Source organism: Anabrus simplex, chromosome 1 (assembly GCF_040414725.1).
Source record: "Anabrus simplex isolate iqAnaSimp1 chromosome 1, ASM4041472v1, whole genome shotgun sequence".
Taxonomy (NCBI): Eukaryota; Metazoa; Arthropoda; class Insecta; order Orthoptera; family Tettigoniidae; genus Anabrus; species Anabrus simplex.
The window spans coordinates 1,078,139,334-1,078,161,796 of NC_090265.1; the positions used below are offsets into that span (position 1 = coordinate 1,078,139,334).

The 22,463-nt window shown below is 39.4% G+C and overlaps 1 protein-coding gene across 1 annotated transcript in view; it reads left to right on the forward strand.

Annotated features, from left to right (window-relative positions):
* Window positions 1–22,463, forward strand: part of LOC136858059 (probable E3 ubiquitin-protein ligase HERC1) — an 850,878-nt gene that overhangs the window by 48,654 nt on the left and 779,761 nt on the right. Inside the window, exons 4-8 of the mRNA XM_068225263.1 lie at window positions 133–377; window positions 7,321–7,521; window positions 7,616–7,841; window positions 10,661–10,837; window positions 19,608–19,879. Coding sequence (XP_068081364.1) covers window positions 133–377; window positions 7,321–7,521; window positions 7,616–7,841; window positions 10,661–10,837; window positions 19,608–19,879 — 1,121 coding nt within the window. The remainder of the gene's footprint in view (window positions 1–132; window positions 378–7,320; window positions 7,522–7,615; window positions 7,842–10,660; window positions 10,838–19,607; window positions 19,880–22,463) is intronic.

The window sequence follows — 22,463 nt, forward strand, 5'->3', positions numbered from 1 at the left end:
TTGAAATTGTAACCTTTTTCATTAAAAAAATGTGGTTGAGCCCTGAAGATTTTCCAACTTTTTCGTCTCTCTTATCTTAGTGCTTTGACTGTTTATTTCTTTCCATACTGTAATGTGTTCTTTACTTTTCAGGTCAGATGTTGGCATGTGAACTATTGTTGGAATTGGCTCTACAACGAGGTTCTCTCAGTCACTTACTAGAATGGGTGGATATGGCTCTGAGTGCCTCAGCCTTGTGTAGCTCAGCAAGCATCACTGGGGCTGTCTTTTTGGAGGCTCTGGCGCTTATGGCAACTGGCAAATCTCACCATGCTCCAGTGCCGGATGACAAGGGGCGGATATTGCTCTACCAGGGTGCCATGTGTCTCATGCAGGAGGTTAGGCTGAGCTTGTTGCTATTTTATTAATGTTCTGCACAATAATGAAAACAGTTTTTTTTCTGATTTCAGTGCTGCTTTATCATAATACTGTATAAATAGAAATAATCTCTGTATGCTAATTTTAATAGGGGAAATTATATAAAAAATAATTAAACATTAGCTTCCATTTGTTTTTTATTTACATTAAATAAATCCTACATGTTGTTGTTTGAGGCATCAGTCCATAGACTGGTTAAATGCAGCTCTCCATGCCACCCTATCCTGTGCTAACCTTTTCATTTCTACGTAACTATTGCATCCTACATCTGCTCTAATCTGCCTATCGTATTCATACCTTGGTCTACCTCTACCGTTCTTACCACCTACACTTCCTTCAAAAACCAACTGTGCATCCGGGAGATCGTGGGTTCGAGCCCCACGGTCGGCAGCCCTGAAGATGTTTTTCCGTGGTTTCCCATTTTCACACCAGGCAAATGCTGGGGCTGTACCTTAATTAAGGCCACGGCCGCTTCCTTCCAACTCCTAGGCCTTTCCTGTCCCATCGTCGCCATGAGACCTATCTGTGTCGGTGCAACTTAAAGCAACTAGCAAAAAGAAAAAAAAAACCAACTGAACAAGTCCTGGGTGTCTTATGTGTCCTACCATTCTATCTCTTCTTCTCTTCAAATTTAGCCAAATCGATCTCCTCTCGCCAATTCGATTCAGTATCTCTTCATTCGTGATCCAATCTATCCATCTCACCTTCAGCATTCTTCTGTAACACCACATTTCAAAAGCTTCTATTCTCTTTCTTTCCGAGCTAGTTATTGTCCATGTTTCACTTCCATACAATGCCACACTCCACACAAAAGTCTTCAAAAACATCTTTCTAACTCCTATATCAATGTTTGAAGTGAGCAAATTTCTTTTCTTAAGAAAGCTCTTCCTTGCTTGTGCTAATCTGCATTTTATGTCCTTCTGCCATCGTTAGTTATTTTACTACCCAAGTAAGAATATTCATTTACTTCCTTTAAGACTTCAGTTTCTAATTTAATATTACCTGCATCACCTGCCTTCGTTTGACTGCACTCCATTACTTTTGTTTTGGACTTATTTATTTTCATCTTGTACTCCTTACCCCAGACTTTATCCATACCATTCAGCAGCTTCTCAAGATCTTCTGCAGTCTCAGATAAAATAACAATATCATCGGCAAATCTCAAGGTTTTGATTTCCTCTCGTTGGATTGTGATTCCTTTTCCAAATTCCTCTTTGATTTCCTTTACTGCCTGTTCTATGTAAACATTGAAAAGGAGGGGGGACAAACTGCAGTCTTGCCTCACTCCTTTCTGGATTGCTGCTTCTTTTTCAAAGCCCTCGATTCTTATTACTACAGACTGATTTTTATACAGATTGTAGATAATTCTTCATTCTCGGTATCTGATCCCAATCGCCTTCAGAATCTTAAATAGCTTGGTCCAATCAACATTATCGAATGCCTTTTCTAGATCTACGAATGCCATGTACGTGGGCTTGTCCTTCTTGATTCGATCCTCTAAGATCAGACGTAAAGTCAGGATTGCTTCACGTGTTCCTAAATTTCTTCTGAAGCCAAACTGATCTTCTCCCAACTCAGCTTCAACTTGTTTTTCCATTCTTCTGTAAATAATACATGTTAAAATTTTGCAGGCATGAGATACTAAACTGATGGTGCGGTAGTTTTCACACCTGTCATCACCGCCTTTCTTGGGAATAGGTATAACAACATTCTGCCTAAAATCGGCTGGGACTTCTCCTGTCTCATACATCTTGCACACTAAATGGAATAACCTTGTCATGCTGGTTTCTCTTAAGGCAGTCAGTAATTCAGAGGGAATGTCATCAATTCCAGGTGCCTTGTTCCTATTTAGATCGCTCACAGCTCTGTCAAACTCTGACCTCAAAATTGGATCTCGCATTTCATCAGCATCAACAGCCTCTTCTTGTTCCAGAACCAAATTATCTACTTCTTTATCTTGATACAACTGTTGGATATGTTCCTGTCATCTTTCTGCTTTGTCTTCTTTCCCTAGAAGTGGCTTTCCACGTGAGCTCTTAATATTCATACACCTAGGTTTCCTTTCTCCAAAGGTTTCCTTGATTTTCCTGTATGCAGCATATACCTTTCCTAGAACCATACAACCTTCGACATCCTTGCACTTTTCCTTCAGCCATTCTTCCTTAGCTACCTTGCACTTTCTATCCACTTCATTCTTTAATCGCCTGTATTCTTTTCTGCACTCTTCATTTCTAGCATTCTTGTATTTTCGTCGTTCATCAATCAGGTCTAGTATCTCCTGAGTTATCCACTGATTCTTAGATGATCTTTTCTTCCTTCCTAACATTTCTTCAGCAGCCCTACTGACTTCATTTTTCATGACTATCCACTCTTCCTCTATTGTGTTTCCTTCAGCCTTTTCATTTAGTCCTTGTGCAACATGTTTCTTGAAATAATCCCTCACACTCTTTTCTTTCAACTTGTCTAGATCCCATCTTTTTGCATTCTTTCCTTTCGTCAATTTCTTCAACTTCAGATGGCATTTCATAACCAACAAGTTATGGTCAGAGTCCACGTCTGCTCCTGGGAAAGTTTTGCAATCCAACGCCTGGTTTCTGAATCTCTGCCTAATCATAATGAAGTCTATTTGATACCTTCCAGTGTCTCCAGGTCTCGTCCACGTATACAGCCGTCATTTGTGGTGTTTGAAGCAAGTATTAGCAAGGACTAAATTATGATCAGTGCAGAATTCAACCAGCCGACTTTCTCTTTTGTTCCTTTGTCCCAATCCGAATTATCCTACTGTATTACCTTCTCTTCCTTGGCCTACCACTGCATTCCAGTCTCCCATCACAATTAGATTCTCGTCACCTTTTACATAGTGTATGAAATCTTCTATCTCTTCATATATTCTTTCGACTTCCTCATAATCCGCTGAGCTAGTAGGCATATAGACCTGCACTATTGTGGTGGGCATTGGTTTGGTGTCTGTCTTGATGACAATAATTCTTTCGCTATGCTGGTTGTTGTAGCTTACCCGCTGCCCTATTTTCTTATTCATTATTAAACCAACTTCTGCATTTCCCCTGTTTGATTTTGTGTTGATAATTCGGTAGTCGCCTGACCAAAAATCCTGTTCTTCCTGCCAACGTACTTCACTTGTACCAACTACATCTAACTTTTGTCTATCCATCTCCCTTTTCAGATTCTCTAATCTACCACAACGATTCAAACTTCTAAAATTCCACGCTCCGACTCGCAGAATGTCAGTATGCATCTTCCTGATGATCGCCCCCTCTCGTGTAGTCCCCACCCAGAGATCCGAATGGGGGACTAGTTTACCTCCGGAATATTTTATCCGGGAGGAAGCCATCGTCAGTACATCATTCATGCAGAGAGAGCTGCATGCCCTCGGGAGTTAGTTACGGCTGTTTTTTCCCGTTGCTTTCAGCCGTGTAGCAGTATCAACACAGCTAAGCCATGTTGAGTATTATTACAAGGCCGTATCCGTCAATCATCTAGACTGCCGCCCTTGCAACTTCCGAAAGGCTGCTACCCCCCTTTCGATGAACCATTCGTTAGTCTGGTCTCTCAACAGATACCCATCCTATATGGTTGCACCTGCGGCTCAGCTACCTGCATCATTGGGACACGCAAGCCTCCCCACTGCAGCATGGTCACATGGTTCGCAGGGAAGGAAATCCTACATAATATATTTAAAACAACAGTCTTTTCTCTTGTCATAATCTTCAGATGCTGTTCTAGCTAAGGCTCATAGCTGGTACTTTTCACTTGTAACTGCATATCTGTATTGCTTCTTTTCATTCTCATAATTTCTCACTCTATTTTTGAAGTCCAGATGCTTTGCTTTTTGACCATAAAATGGCCAGCGAATACTATTTGTTTCTTGAAGCTAAGTTTTACGTTATTGCCAGTCGTGAATATTTACTTCCATGGATATCCTTCTTTTTCCCCCTACTGTGTGGTTTCCAATATTCTTTACATCTTCAATAATGCAAATATTTTCTTTAAACTTAATTAGCCATAAATGGAATGTGTTTCATGTATAACTATCCTCAACACGTGATTCACACCCCTGTTATGATTTAATAATTTATGCCATGCATTACACTGAAGTATAAAGGGATTCAGATATTATAAGGACAATAACAACCTAATGCCGAATAATGCACGCATTTGCATTTTTTGGTGCCAACTTATAAAAATGTGTTTGGAATATTCGTGTATAATTTTGAACCTGGTAGTAGGTATAAAATGCTTTTGGGTGTGGCGAGCCCATCGTAACAGTAGCCTGTATGAACTAAGCAGATATGGTTCCAGTTTCCTAGATGGAGGCCTAAGTCCACTTCATGTACTAGCACTAATGGTTCCCTGCCAAGGGGCACCTAAAATGTGTGAACTTTTGCTTGAATATGGGGGCAATCCCAGTGTTCGGGCGAAGATGGAATACAGTGAAGATGACAAAGCCTTTGATTTCACAGATGATGGCGATTGCAAGTGTAATGGGAAGAACGTGTTGCATGCTCTATGCATGCGGCCAGATGCTAATTTAGACAACGTTACAAATGCTGGTGGAGAAGGGGAATGCATATTGTGAGGCACTCTACCTGAGGAATTCTCCACTCACACTCGCGATAATCAGGGGGAATATGGAGCTCATCAGAGTACTACTGGAAACAAGAAAGGCAAACCCCAACCAACAGCTGACGTCAAAAGTTGCAGTGCCGCTAGGTGTACTGTTGACTCGGTCAGGCACAGGCAAGCTACCGCCAAATGTCATCATGGAAACAGAAGAGCTATCTTCCAGCATCTTACTTCGCATCGACATTTATTTCAAGTTTATAAACTTGAGAAGGCAATGTTACGATACTGTATTTTCAATTGATCTCTGAATGAACAGCAGCATCGCTCGAAAACCAACCTTTTTTGATTTCCATGACCAACAACTTAAGGATTACTTTTACAACTTGTTACTTTTATATGGTGCACTGGATCTTTTTATGGATCCCTATTTTTTAACACAATGTAGTGCATCTCTGGATTCGTAAGCCTCCACGCGCAACAATTACCTTCCTTCAAGTTCCAAAAACCTGAAGAGCCTTTCCAGCATCCATGTGTTTTTACGTCTATGAAATCTTAAAAAACGACGTAACTTCATCTCAGTTGTTCTTTGAACATACAGCAGCAAATTTAAGAAGCCAGCATATGTTGAATTCCTTGACCCACAACTGAAAAATTTCCATCCCTATCAACTTTTTAATGCTATACGGAGCACTGGTCTTTAATCGTAAATAAACGACGTGACTTTGGCTCAGTGGTTCTTCAATTGGATACCAGCATCTTAAAGGAGCCAGCATATTCTAATCTCCTTATCCAGCAACTCAAGAATTCTTTCCTATAACATCTTTTTAGTGCGCACTGGACTTTTTAATGCTATACGCCGCACTGGACTTTATTCATAAATAAATGACGTAACTTCGGCTCAGTGGTTCTTCAGTTGGATACCTGCATCTTAAAGAAGCCAGCTTATTCTAATCTCCTTATCCAGCAACTTAAGGATTCCTATCTATAACATCTTTTTAATGTGCACTGGACTTATTATGAATCTCTTTCAGAAAGTTATTTTTTAACATAGTGCTGCAGAATATCTCACATGGTATGTAATTTTACGAGACCTTATATGTCTTTACATTGTTTAATTTCTTCTGTATTTGTGTTTTAATTTTGCTTTAGGCTGACGATGACCTAGTACTAGGTCAAAACTAGTCCCTAATCATTTATGTGTGCCCTGAAAATGGTTTTCCGTGGTTTTCCATTTTCACACCAGGCAAATGCTGGGGCTGTACCTTAATTAAGGCCACGGCCGCTTCCTACCCACTCCTAACCCTTTCCTGTCCCATCGTTGCCATAAGACCTATCTGTGTCGGTGCGACGTAAAGCAACTAGCAAGGAAAAAAAAATCATTTATTTAATTTAAACTCTTTACATTTTGTCTTGAAAAGGTGGACCCAGATAATACATTAATTTACTCTATTATAACTAAGTAGAGAGTTGGGTTTTGGTCTCATTGTAGGCTGCCTTAGAAGTGGTTTTTGATAATTTTCTATTACAACCCCGGGTGGGAACATAGAGTCCATTCTGCTGGTCATCACCATTTCTTTTGCAATCTTGACCCCATTTAATTACAGTAAATCACTTACACAGCATAACGCATAGGGTATTAGACTTCATTCTCAAATCTCTCTCTTCTGCTGTGGTGTAAATCGTGGTTCATATACCACCAGGCGAATCTTGTCTTTACTTTCAGTACTGTAGATTTCCATACTCAGCTACATTTTGGGGGGGGGGGGGGGCACATACATCACACCCAGGCAACTGGAGATGGTCAGCAATGATGATGATGATGATGATGAATAAAACAATGTATTTCCATGCTGAAAGTTGTTTTTCTGTGAATAGGCTAGAAATACCTATTTGATTTGTTTTATATTGTTGCTCTTTTATTAAAAAACCTGCATTCAACTTATCCCTATTATTTCTGGGATTGCCGGAGCCACTCAGACTTATTTTGGTTTTTATCATGGGGTTTAACACCAGATACCCTTCCTGATGCCACCTGATTCTAGGGATGAAAATTTTGTCCTGGGATCAATCGGGATTCAGACCTCAGTCTTCCGCGTGGGAGATCAGCAGCTTAGCCACTGAGCTAATCATGCCCTTCATTTATGTACTTTTATTATCATTTATTATCATTATTTAATTTTATACTTATAAACTAAATAGTCAAAATAAAGAATTCTGCAGCTCTGGTTATATTACTGCAGATAATTTTTGTGGTGTGTATTCTGAATTTTACTGAAATTTTATATATACATATTTTTTTTTTTTTTTTTTTTTTACTAGGTGGTGACTTTGGCCTGTGACTATACTCACTCGTGCTTGGGTGTTGACAAACGAGAACCTCCAGGACCAATGTGTACTAGTATGTCAGATAAGTGTGATGTTTATGTATGTGGTAGTAATTCCTCTCATCAAGTGGCTGAGGAAAGTCAAGAAAAAATCTTGATTCCTAGATTGGCTAGATCATTCACCCAAGTTCAGCAGGTAAGGTATTGTAGTATTCCATTGACCTGATCTTCGCTAAATGTATTTTTTTTTTCTGGAAGTACAGTCAGATTACTACTACTACTACTTTTAGGTAGAGGCTGGCCAGTATTGCTCATTTATCATCCACACAAATGGTTCTTTAAGTGCTTGTGGAAAAGGAAGCTATGGCCGCTTGGGACTTGGAGATTCAAACAATCAACTTCAACCAAAGCGGGTAGCAATCGATGGTACTGTGAGAAAAGTATCCTCTGCGAAAGGCAGTGATGGTCACTCTCTGGCCTTAACAGATGATGGCAAAATATACAGCTGGGGTGATGGTAAGCATAATACTGTTAATTTAGGAAAGTTTTTTTCTACAAAATGAAAATGAAAGAGGTGTTTAGATGTGGGACCTCTGGTATATATTCTTATGAAAATCGGGGCAAAAATAATTATTGTATTTACTCTCATAATTTCTCCTTTATTTTTTTTCCTTCCTTAAAATTAGAGGACAGAACTCGAGGGAGCAATGCTGACATTTCTCAGTTCCACTACATAGTCAAGCACTTCTTTCTTGACCTCAGGAAATTTTGTGCACTTTGCGCTAAGAAACATTCAAAAAGTGGATTTAGCTTTCTTAAATTCTTCTTTCTGAGCCTGCCAATAGCCAATCAATTTTTAGTCTACACCAAGCTCTCTTCCCACACACTTGATTTTGTTATTTTCTGCAAAATAAACAACTGTAAGTTTAAACTGTGTTGTATAACTACCATTCTTTGGTCCCATTTTGTACGTCACTTTAAAACTCGCACATCTTGCTGCTATAAGGGACTGAATGCGGCTGTTTTCTTTCCTTATCTCTAGTCCTGCCCGGTGGCATGTTAGGGTAGCAGGCAATTGGAAGGAATGATTAATGGCCTTGGAATTTCCATTTGCACAGGTATTTACAGATGCTTTGATTTCAGGAAACAGCTTGTTAGGTGCAAGGGGTGTCCAATTTTTTACCAAAGAGGCTAGTGGAAATAACATGGCATGCAAAAAATGCAAGAATAATAATATTCAGAAAATATGTCCTAAAAAGCTTTCGGGGGAAATTACACATGGGTGGATGGGGACGGTAATTATTACAAGAGCAGCAATATATTAAGTTTTTTTTTTAAGCACTGGTAGATAATAGTACTGTATATGTTTCTACTTGTCATACACGTCTGGAAGACATTTTTTTTTTTTAATTTACAAGTTTTTTTTCGCACCAGCACAGATAGGTCTTATGGTGACGATGGGATAGGAAAGGGCTAGGAGTGGGAAGTGGCTGTGGCCTTAATTAAGGTACAGCCCCAGCATTTGCCTGGTGTGATAATGGGAAACCATAGAAAACCATCTTCAGGACTGTTGACAGTGAGGTTCGAACCCACTATCTCCCGAATACTGGATACTGGCTACACTTAAGCGACTTCAGCTATCGAGCTCAGTGGAAGACATTTTCTGTAGCGTATAACTTAGATTTGAATTTTGGCAAGTAGATGAATAGGCAATGACTTTGCTGCAGAAATCACCGAGCGAGTTGGCCGTGCGGTTAGAGTCGCACAGCTGTGAGCTTGCATCCGGGAGATAGTGGGCTCGAATCTCACTCTTGGCAGCCCTGAAGATGGTTTTCTGTGGTTTGACATTTTCACACCAGGCAAATGCTGGGGCTATACCTTAACTAAGGCCACGGCTGTCTCCTTCCCACTTCTAGGCCTTCCCTATCCCATCGTCCCCATAAGACCTATCTGTGTCGGTGCGACGTAAAGCAAAAAAAATCTGCAGAAATCTTGCAACAGTGTCATTCATTGAAAATTAATTGATATTTTCAAATTTAAATGTAAGAATAGTCGTGCATTACCTCCTGACGTGGAAACTGAGCGGAATCTTGTACCACAGAATTAGCATCAGTTTTCTCCTTGTTATAATCATTTATAATCTCACATCTTATTCTTTAATAAACATTTGCCTAATACACACTTTGCCAATAAGCCGGTATAATTCAGTGATACGCTGTGTTTACAGCAAATATTGTTGCTTGTTCTGAAAGTATATACTTTTATTGTTAAAATATTGATGAGGCTCTATAACTGTCTTCTTATATTTTTGTGCAAGATATATAGCTATGTTGCCATTGATGCTTTCACGGCCCGTTCTTATTGACATGATACTGTATAGGCTTTTGGGCTTATGCCATGTCAAGAAAATAAGGTGAAATTCTTAACGTTTCGCAGAGAACTGTGCTCTGCATCATCTGAAGAGAATCTCGACTGTCCACGACAATGGCTTCTTAAACAATGACTTTTTGAAATTTAGATGCTGATGAGGATCATATGAATTTGGAAAACACTGAGACGAAATAATAATAGTGAAGGAACAGGAAAGGGAACTACCTACATAAATCCTTAATCTTCCAAATTTGTATGTTCCTCATCGCCAGATGTTTCATTCCAGGCTTGTGTCAATGTCATACACCTGTCAATGTCATATGTTACACGTACACCGGGCGAGTTGGCCGTGCGCGTAGAGGCGCGCGGCTGTGAGCTTGCATCCGGGAGATAGTAGGTTCGAATCCCACTATCGGCAGCCCTGAAAATGGTTTTCCGTGGTTTCCCATTTTCACACCAGGCAAATGCTGGGGCTGTAACTTAATTAAGGCCACGGCCGCTTCCTTCCAACTCCTAGGCCTTTCCTATCCCATCGTCGCCATAAGACCTATCTGTGTCGGTGCGACGTAAAGCCCATAGCAAAAAAAAAAAAATGTTACACGTACACATGTTATGTGACCCTCTTAGACTGATTCTGATGGTTCGGTCAACTTCCGCTTCGAACGCTAGCGCTATGCCACGTCTGGGGAGCCATCTGGTGACGAATGAACATGCCATTTTCACTTCTATTATAACGTCTAAATTTCAAAAAGTCATTGTTTAAAAAGCCTTTGTCGTGGACAGTCGAGATTTTCTTCTGATGATACAGAGCACAGTTCTCTGCGAAACGTAAAGAATTTCACCTTGTTTTCTTGACACAGCATAAGCCCAAAAGCTTATACAGTATCATGTCTATAGCTATGTTGTTTACTAAGGAACTTTTCTTATTTAAAAAAAAAAATTATTATTACTTTCTTTTTTTACAGGGGACTATGGTAAACTTGGACACGGTAACTGCACTACTCAGAAACTTCCTCGACTTATTGGTGGAGCCTTGTCTGGCAAAGTTGTAAAATTTATACATGCTGGTTATCGACACAGTGCAGCTATCACGGAAGAAGGGGAACTGTACACATGGGGTGAAGGAGATCATGGTCGTTTGGGTATGTACTTTGAGTGGTCATCTTTCCCTTTCTCATGTAATGAACTGAAGCAATATTGATAGAAAGTGTACTGTTATGTACTCAACTTGTTTTTTAGGAATGAATTATTCAATTCTATATCTCATAATTTGCCTGTAGCTGAATAATTACCATATTTACTTGTGTATTAGACCCCTCTTTGGCTTTTCTAGACAAAGAAAATGAAAAAATAAATCTTGCATACTAGACTCCCCCAATGTAATTTGTCAGAGAAGAATAACGATTACGCTTCAACGCAGGTACAAGCCTTACTGCAGCTGTGATGACATCACACAAATTTGTGAATACCGTATTTACCTCAAATTTTGTGCAGCGAACACATGACTTCTGACATGTAAACACTTTACACAATTCTTTAACAAACTTATGAATGTATTTTAGTTATACTGGCTATTTTTGTCGGAAGGCAGTGATTCTAAATGTACAAAGTCAATAAATGGTGAACACGCCTTTTAGGCCTACATATAAATTAAATATAGTCTGTTTTGTTACCAATACTCATATCATGTCATTCGTTACATCTCTTTAATTCCTCTGATGAGGTGGACGTCAGGAAGGGCATACGGTCGTAAAAACTCACAACAAAGATTCGTTTCACTTCATAGTTGACCCCGTAGAGGAAAGGGATAAGGGTATCGTATTATCATATTATGCAATATTGATACAAAAGAACTTAATGTCCAGTCATTTGTCTCTGTCAGTTGAGCATTAGTCCTACCACACAGTAAACCTGATCACTGCTTTAATTTGAATTATTGTCTTGCGCCGCCAACTTCGCGGCTACCAGCTCGTCTTCATTTTATGTGACCTCATTTTCAGTGCCATCTCGTCAGCCATGCACTGCAATCGAGAGCATGCGAGGTCCCGTCTTTTTGAACCCTTTAAAAATAGTTTAATTCCCGACTATAGAGTCTAAACAGTGTGAATCTATTCCCAAATGGTTTCTAGAGATGGACTCTGATATTCCCAGTTGGTGTATTTGTGACAGAAGCCACTCCTTCCCAATAAAGCCGTGCTGTAGAAGGCGCGCCAAACCACCAGCTGATAACTAGCGTTCTACTTCCAAATGTAATACATAGTGGGAAGCATTCTTTTGATAACTGCGCCTGTTGAAAGCAAAACCCTTATTTTAAAGTATATTTTATGCTTGTCTCTACATTTATCATATCAGGATTTACGTAAAACTGCTGTACATGAGATAAGAGAGACCGCATTGTTTAGGTTAGGTATGCTATTGCCCGGATAGTGCCAAAAGTTCCACGACGGAAAGAATAAAAATAAATAACAGGAAATTTTGCTGCATTTATGGATATCTGCTGGTGTGGCGGTCCTGCGTTTTATTATTGTAATGTTTATTTTTGTACATTCGTTGTCTCCATTTTTTTATTAATGCATATCCTAGTATGCTTTGTTTGGCGTCTCCGAAAATAATTTAAAGTACGCGAGGACATAAAATTATTATTATTATTATTATTATTATCATCATTCGTTATGTACGTTGGCGAGTAAAACAATCGTTATAATTGGATAGCTTTCATCACGTTTTAAACTTACTTCTTTTCAAAAAATACCTATATCGGCCCAAGTTACGAGATATTAAATGATCACTTTCTTAATGATCTCGCCTGCTATATAAATAGCAACAACCGTGAATATTTCTCAGCTAAAGTAAACTTGTTTCCTCATCCCGAGGTGGTGCAGCTCTTTTTAGACACACCCCCAGTGGAGGGGAGTTACATTTACCGTTTTTACCGCATACCAACCTTCCTGCCATTCGTAAATCTCTGGCAGTACGGCACGGGGAATCAAACTCAGACTCCCAAGAATGGCAGCTGATTGTGCTAACCATTATGCTGGCGGACATTATTAACTACAAAACACAGACAAATAGCATGACTGATACGTGCTTGCAATGCGCGGGTGGGATACGAAGCTATTCACCTATTTGTGCGACATCATCAGAGCTGCAATAGGCCTACACTACAGAGGCGGACATTTCTTAACTACGAAACAGAGATGTACCGCATGACTTCGACGCGTTTTCATTGCATGGGTCGTATGCACGAAACTATTCACAGATTTGTGCGATGTCATCAGAGCTGCAATAAGACTTGTACCCACTTCGAAGCTGAATCGTTCTTCTCTGACGAATTACGTTCGGGGGTGTTGTATGCAAGATTAATTTTTTCACTTTTCGTTTCGAAAAGCCAGGGGTGAGGTGGGGGTTTAATACATGAGTAAATATGGTAATTTCGTCTGTACGACCCACGCAGTGAGAACATGCCTCGTCTGTGCTTCGTATGTATGACGTATGTGGAGAACCGGCATGAAATGTACGTAAAAGTAAGGGGTCTGGCTTTCAACAGCAGCAGTTATCGAAAGAACGCTTCCAGTTACTATGTATTACATTCGGAAGTACAATTCGTAACACGCTTAGTTATCAGCTGGTTGTTTGGCATGCTTTCTACAGCACGGTTTTATTTGGAAGCAGTGGCTTCTGCTACACATACACCAACTGTTAATATAAGAGACTATATTCAGAAACCATTTGGAAATAGATTCTCACTGTTGGGACTCTGTAGTCGGGAACGAAACTATTTTTAAAAGTTTCAAAAAAGACGGGACTTTGAAATCTCAAAAGCCCTTGATTCATTGCTGACGAGATGGCAGTGAAGATGACATGCCAGTAGCAGGGAAGTTGGCAGCACAAGACGATAATCTATATTGTTTGTTTGTTTGTTTGTTTGTCTAACCCTTGTCCCGTTTCCCTACGGGGTCGGGTATGAGGTGAGATGAATTTGTCGTGGCGGTTTTTTATGACCGGATGCCCTTCCTGACGTCAACCTCATCAGAGGAGTTAATGAGAGATGAAATGAATGACGTGATATATGATAGTAGGGAGAGGGTGAAACCCGGTGCCGGCACATAGCCTACTCCTGTCGAATAGCACCAAGGGGTCTGCTCAAGGCTTAACGTCCCCATCCGACGGACGAATCACCATCAACAGCGTCATATGCCCTCACTCCATATGAGCACTGCGGAGAGGTTTGGAATTTAATCCAGGCTTTTGGCACGCAATCTAGTGATTAGAAATTGTATACCACCACCTCCCCTACCCTGCCGGCCAACATTCTGATGGTGAAAATTTTTTCGACCAACGGGACTCGAACCGGCTAACCTCGGTGTTAGACCGTTTTTAGACTTCAGCGCCTTAACGATCATGGCCACCAGGCGGGCTAAGACGATAATCTATATATATATATAAAATAAGAGTTTTGTCTGTACGTTGCTGAGAAATTAAAAAGGATTGTATTTCTGTATCGGTCTTGTCCGTAATAACAAGGAAATACACTTTTTAATTTTACATAATGTATGTCTGTCTGTATATGCATCACGAGAAAACGGCTGAAGAGAATTTAATGAAAATCAGTATATAAAATCTGGAAATAGGTCGCTACAATCTAGGCCATAAATAATCTTATTACCGGGCGAGTTGGCCGTGCGGTTAGGAGCGTGCAGCTGTGAGCTCGTGTCCGGGAGATAGAGAGTTCGAACCCCACTGTCGGCAGCCCTGGTTTTCCGTGGTTCCCATTTTCACACCAGGCAAATGCTGGGGCTGTACTTTAATTAAGTCCACGGCCGCTTTCTTCCCATTCCTAGGCCTTTCCTCTCCCACCGTCGCCATAAGACCTATCTGTGTCGGTGCGACGTAAAGCAATTAGGAAAAAAAGTCTTATTCACGCTGATAGAAATGGTAGTTTAGGGGAAGGCCTGAAATTTAATTCTCAAATATTTATGTTATAAGTGATCCTATCTTAATGAAAATTGGTATGTAAAGTCCGGGAATAAGTTGATACAATCTAGCCTATAAATAATCATATACATGCTGAGTGAAATGGTAGTTTAGGGGAAAGCCTAAAATTCCATTCTCTATTTGTTATTAAAGGTCCTATCTTAATGAAAATCGGTATGAAAAGTTGGGGAATAAGTCATTACAATTTAGGCTATAAATAATTTTATTAGCACGGAGTGAAATGGTAGTTTAGAAGAAGGCCTAAAATTTAAGTCTCAAGTATTTGTGTTATTAGTGGTCCTATCGACAAATACTACATAACTAAAATTATATAGCATTAAATTTCCGATCATTTATGTCTTGTACACTTTTTTTTTTTTTGCTACGGGCTTTAAGTCGCACCGACACAGATAGGTCTTATGGCGACAATGGGATAGGAAAGGCCTAGGAGTTGGAAGGAAGCGGCCGTGGCCTTAATTAAGGTACAGCCCCAGCATTTGCCTGGTGTGAAAATGGGAAACCACGGAAAACCATCTTCAGGGCTGCCGATAGTGGGATTCGAACCTACTATCTCCCGGATGCAAGCTCACAGCAGCGCGCCTCTACGCGCACGGCCAACTCGCCCGGTTTGTACACTTTTACCGTACTGGCTATGATAACAGAGATAATCGTGAATTTGAATTTTTGTTGCTAAGTCCATGCCAGCGCCGAGTTACTAGAAAATTGGTAAGCAGTATTTAATGAAGATCTGTATATAATACAAGACAGAACAACTTTCAGAAAATTGATACAAAATTTGAATGGTTTCCAGGAGAAGGAACAGAGGAAAGGTAATAATATCAGGTTACAAGAGAGGAGGAAACAGCAAAGTGAAAGGATGAAGAACTATTGGAAGTCAAGAAAAGAAGGATTAAGATGAATGCACATGGTTACTTTCCGTGGTTCTTAGATGACCAACATCGAAGAAAGAAGAAGAAAATCGGTATGTAAAATCGGGGAATAAGGAACTACAGTCTACGCTATAAATAATTTTGTAAGACGTCCTAATATCACACAGTCGAAAGAAAACTAAATGTGAAGGCCTACAATACAGAAAGCTCATATCATTGATCAAAAATAACGTTACATTGACCATTGTTTGTTGTTATATGCTTTGTGTCTCTGTTGCCACTCCTCCGATAGATAAGATTACTGCTGTATATGGAGTATTTTTTTTCTTAATTTGCTTTACGTTGCACTGACTCAGATAGGTCTTATGGCGACGATGGGATAGGAAAGGGCTAGGAGTGGGAAGGAAGCAGCCCTGGCCTTAATTACGGTACAGCCCCATCATTTGCCTGCTGTGAAAATGGGAGACCACGGAAAACCATTTCAGGGGTGCTGACAGTGGGATTCGAACCCACTACCTCCCGGATGTAAGCTCACAGCAGCGCGCCCCTAACCGCCTGGCCAACTCAACCAGTCGACCAAGTATAACAGCCTGTCTGAATATTGGCGGGAAGTAGCTGGGGAGTTAGTTAACTTTCTTCTTTAGCATGCCATTCCTCGGTTCATAAATTTTCTGATGCTACTGGTACGTAAGAAACTGGTTCATCATAGCATGCAAACTATTTAATCCCTACTCTGAGGCACTGATTGGAATGAGCAGTGTGCATATTTAATGGAATAATGGAAGAGGTGTGTTCACGGCTGTCTGCGGCCTGGTCATTCCAGCACTGGTATTTTGGGCTGTTAGATCGGCACCATTGTACAATGATATTTATCACCTGCAACTGTACTACTGTTCATTAAAAGTGAGGAAATGTGTGGTTTTTCATTTGATCAAGTATTTTAGGCCTATACAATAACATTGCTTTTAATCGGTACATTCCTACTGATGTTTTTGTAACGGCCTAAGTTGACCTCAGTTAAAAAAAACCACAAAGACAGTCTTTCTGAGAATCCCGTAGCGAAGCACGGGTACATAAGCTAGTTTAAATTAAAGCAGTGATTAGGTTTACTCATGTTTACTGTGCGGAAGGCCTACTGCTCAACTGACAGAGATAAATGACTGGCTATTAAGTTCTTTTATATCAATATTGCATAATATGATAATACGATACCCTTATCCCTTTCCTCTACGGGGTCAAGTATGAAGTGAGACAAATCTTCGTAGCAAGTTTTTACGATCGTATGCCCTTCCTGACGTCAACCTGATCAGAGGAATTAATGAGGTGAAACGAATGACATGATATGAGCAACTAAAACTGACTACATGTACTTTATATGTTAGCCTAAAAATCATTTTCACCATTTATTGTCTTTTTACATTTAGAAATACTGCCTTGAAGCAAAAATAGCTAGTATAACTCAAATACATTCATAAGTTTGTTAAAACATAGTATAGAATGTTTACATGTATAATTTATAGCTCTTTATAGCCTAGAAGCCATGCATTCACTGTACAAAATTCGAGGTTATCGCATATTGGACTCCACTTACATTGTTGGCTGTAAAAGTGGAATAAAAGTGGTCTAATACACGAGTAAATACAGTATGTGTAGATCTTTTTTTAAGGGCTGTTTTAAACCAGGGTGCATAAGGAATTGAAAAGAATCAAGCAGGGCTGTGTCGAGGTCCCGGCCGGAATTTTTGATGTCGAAAACATACTGTGTGGTAGGTATTGTCGAAATAAAGTAAGGTTCCTAGTCAGTATAGGTTCAGAATTTTATTCTTGATGTTTTATGCCTTAATTCTAAATAAATTCACACATCTTCAAGACAAAGTAAGTATTGAAAAGGAACAAACAAGTTTCAAATTCATCTTCAAAATAAAGTCAATCAGTCCAAGGTGACCAGTATCACCCATGAGTTCTAAATTGTTTTCCACCACTGGGGTATTATAACCTGTGTCAAATGGAAAGTATTTTGGTCATAAGAGGCCATTCAGAATTATCGGACCAGGTAGCTGCTTTATTGTCATTCGATGCATTGCACTCCATGGAAAATTTCATTGCGTTAAATGATACTTGCGCCAGACCAAAAAAAAAAAAAAAAAAAAGGTAATTTTTGGGTTGGGAGACAGGCAAGAATCAAAGATTGAGAAATCCAAGAGAGATATAGGGAAAAGATTAAAACTCAACTTCCTGAAGATGAGAGAAAAGATGTTGAGGAAGAATGAAAAAGGTTCAAATGGCTTTAGTCAAAGCAGCAGAAGAAACGTGTTAATAATAATAATAATAATAATAATAATAATAATAATAATAATAATAATCGTATGGCCTCAGCTACCGTGTGCAGATATTTCAATTTGACGCCATCTGGCTGTCTGCTCGTCAATTTCGACGTTCCGTTTTACTCTAGGCCCCCACTAGATGGCAGACCGAGTACACCGAAACTCTCTTGGGCGTCTATGGCTGAGATTTAATGAATTTTGTCGGGTAAACACCAAATGTGTCACCAGAGATCTTTTACATGCCGACATCGTACGGCATGGAGTGTCGAATGGACTTTTTTCCGCCCTTCAAAAATCCGACTACCTCTGCCAGGTTTGAACCCGCTATCTTGGGATCCGGAGGCCGACACTCTACCGCTGATCCACAGAGGCAGCTGAACGTGTTGAAGGACATCAACAAAAGTCAGACACAAGGAAACTCCATGGTGGTATGAGAGAATTGAAGAAGCAGTCAAGATGAAGAATAATGCATGGAGAGAATGGTTGAGAAACAGAAGGGAACATAGAGACAAATGGAAGCGACAAAGCAGAGCATCAAGGTAAATGTTGGCATTGGCTAAAAAGATGTTCTGGGATAAATACACAGAAGAGATAGGAGAGAATGATAAAAATGACGAGAAAATATATCGCATATTATGTAACAGAAGGAAGCAAAGAGAAAATACATCAAAAGTCATCAACAAAGATGGAAAACCCGTGTGGGAAGAAAAATAAATTTTGAAAGTATGGACGGAATACTTCCAAAATCTATATGAAGAACAAAATGAAACTAACAAACCCAAGGAAATTGATGAAGATATAAGTAATATGTCCATTACAGTGGAAGAGATGTATAAACGATCAGATGAAATAGGAAGAGAAGAACTACATATAGAAAAAAGGGTATTATAAATGAAAAACGGTAAAGCTCCTGGAATAGTTGACATCATGGAAATGATTAAAGCTGCGAGACCTTTTGGAATACTATAATACCAATATAATGGTCCGTTATTGGACATTATAAATTTTCCAGCTAACTCATTGTTGGTTGCCTGCGTTTCGCCCTCGTGTGCTGTATAGAATAATGAAAATAGTATGGGCTGACAGAGAGACAGCCCACTTCAAACTAATATTACCAAGCACATTATGGATAAATTAGCAAAGAGCATATAACATTGGAGAGGAAGAGTCCCTACACACATCATAAATGCAACTCGCTCTGCCATCTCGAGTAGAAAAGTTGAATTACGTAGTAAAGTGAGACAATATAACAGTTCCTTGATCTGGCATTTAGTTCACCAGTATGAAACATGGAACGATTCTATGGCTCGGGTCGAATGAGTTAAATGTTTTTCATACATACATTTTTTTCCCCCCTTTGGTCCCCTGGAAAATGTATAAACAAAATTTTACTGTATGCAGAATGTGAGTAGTCAAGGGCCAGCTTGGTAATAGCCTGTCACTAGGAGCTCAGGTACACACCATTAATGGTTTTTAAGGGTCAGAAGCAATAATTGTTCTGGTGAAAGTCAAAATCTGCTTGTTTGAGATCCAATGGACAGGACCACCATACCATGCAAAGAAAGAAAATCTACTATCCTTCTTGCACAAGACCTTGATATTGAGAGACTTCCCATCTGACTCACATCTTCAAATTAGCCTGCCTCTACTCCTGCCTGCCATCTTCTTCCCCTAATCATTAGATTCCATTATGTAGTAATAAACATTGCTGTTATGTCTTTCTAGGTCATGGTGACTACAATGGGCGTACCGTGCCTACCCTGGTACGTGATTTGTCTGGAGTAGGCTCAGTGGCCTGTGGCAGTGCTCACACCGTTGCTGTGTCTGCAGATGGGAAGACTGTCTGGTCATTTGGTTCAGGTGACAATGGGAAGCTGGGTCACGGAGATACACACAAGACTCCTCGGCCTAAGGTTATTGACGCCTTGCAGGGGATGTACATACACAAGGTGGCAGCTGGCAGTCAGTTCTCTCTGGCTCTCACTACCAATGGCCAGGTAAACAACATTCAAACCATCAGTGGTTTATTTTTAATTTTTTTTTTTTTTTTTTTTAATGAAGCCATACTTATCAGTGTCGACTTAGTTAAATGTAACAAAAAACTTTTCAGTCTGTCAAACACACTGCATTTACAATATAAATTATAACACTATAAACATACCTGTAAAAATACACACTATTATACAAAGAATGACATGTTTTGTTCTACAAGAACATCCTCAGATTCTATCAAATCGCTTAAAATATGCTTATATATGTACAGTATTATTTACGTTATGTAAACTTGTCAATGATAGAGAGTTTAGTGATAATGTGAACCAGTAATGACAAAAAAATAAAATAAAAATATATTTACAAGTATTAATACAATTATAAACTTCTGCACTTATATAGACTGCTGATGCTATGTCCTTTGTCACCAAAGACTATTTCAGGACTGTGTTCATTGAGAGGCAATGGAAAGTTTTGGGTATAGCACACTGCTCGCGGAGAGGGGAGGAGAAGCATGGGAGGGGCCGTGTGGAGCATTGTGGATCCCTCCTATTGGATGTTAAAATCTAGTTTACTGTACCCTGGAGAGGGGAGGGGGAATTAGGGCCGAGCAAGTGGAGCGCCGTGAAACCTTCTGTCAACAGTGGAGAGGGGAGAGGTTATTCACCTACTTCATGTTATAATGTACTCTTATGTAATATGGATGAATACAAGTTAATGATTTTATGTGAATAAAGTAAGGAATTGCAATAGAGACTAACTATTGTATGTTATTATTATGAAAAAAAGCTAATTTAATGAGTAAGTTTTGTCCAAATGTTACGTGAGTAGAACGAAGCGGGGGAAATTAGCAATTTTTGCCATGTAAGTTTTAATTGCTTCCTTTATATTCAAAGATTTACTTTTATTTTTGATGTGTAAAATTTCTAGATCTGTATTGATGTCTGTGAAATGGTGTGTCAGCTGTACATATGCTCCCCGAAGGCTGAATACTCCTAACTTTGAAAAAGGTTTTTTTTTTTAGATAGCACTTGATGATGTGTCTCTGTAGTGTGTTGTTCGTTCTAAAGGCTACTTTTAAACCTTGTTTCTTGAAAATATTAGCTACTTTGTATGTGTTCTTGTTAACATAGTTGAGAACCACGTATTTTTCCTTGTCATGCGTGGTGGTTTCCCGGTGATTTTTCTTATGTTTATTTAATAGTTTATCTACTGTGCCTGGAGGGTGGTTGTTTTCTTTTGCGATTTGTTTAATGATTTGTATCTCTTCATTGAAATCTGTTGTGCTCATTGGTATGGAAAAAGCTCTGTGTATCGTTGTATTCAGTCCTGCTATTTTGTGTGTGTATGGGTGATTTGACGCGTTGTTAGTAGTGTGTGACGCCTGAGTGGGCTTTCTGTATAATTTGTAAGATAGTTTGTCATTATTTCTGTTGATTGTGATGTCTAAATAGTTTATTTTCTTGTTAGTTTCTGGCTCCATTGTAAACCTGATGGACTTGTGTAAAGAATTGAGTGTGTTTAATAACTGGTGTGCATTACTGATGTCATTATCATATGCATATGACGTCATCTACGTATCTGCTCCAGTGTAAGATTCGTTTTGAATGCTGGCCCATTAAGAAGATGTTTTCAAAGTTATTCAGAAAAATGTTTGCTATTATACCTGATAATAGTGAGCCCATGGCTAACCCTTCTTTTTGGCCAGTATACTAGATTTTACACAGTCCAGGTATGTTTATAGTGTTATAACTTATATTGTAATTGCAGTGTGTTTGACAGAGTGAAAACTTTTTTGTTACATTTAACTTTTTTTTTTTTTTTTTGCTGGGGTTTTTACGTCGCACCGACACTGATAGGTCTTATAGCGACGATGGGCTAGGAAAGGCCTAGGAGTTGGAAGGAAGCGGCCGTGGCCTTAATTAAGGTACAGCCCCAGCATTTGCCTGGTGTGAAAATGGGAAACCACGGAAAACCATATTCAGGGCTGCCGATAGTGGGATTCGAACCTACTATCTCCCGGATGCAAGCTCACAGCCGCGCGCCTCTACGCGCACGGCCAACTTGCCCGGTCTTTAACAAATTAATCGGCCAGTCAGGCAAATTGCAAAGCCAAAAAACTCAAATCACTTAAAATCAAAACCATGAATATTGACAAATCAATTACATTTAATAAGAAATGTCTAGAATTAAAGCTCGTTCCTGAGTACATACCGATAAAAGCTAAACCCACAACTACTTAGCTGAAATATCAACATCTCAATCACAATTATTATAGATCAGAAACAAAATTAAATTCACGTACATAAAAAGCAGAAAATCAACAAAAAATCTATGCATCTATTTAAACCTGAGCAACTTTTGGCACCACACACAATGGACATCCTACACCAACTTTTTACATGATTACATTAAAAATAAGCAATTTGGAGAAGGTCATTGACAATAAAATACGTAAACTAATGATTAAACAGAAAAATCCAGAAAACAGTAACCACAACAAACTCTGTAATTTTCACCCTAGATTAATTAACAGATCAGACACTACCTTTTCAAAGAATGAAATAAATCTGCTAGAGGAAGGACTCA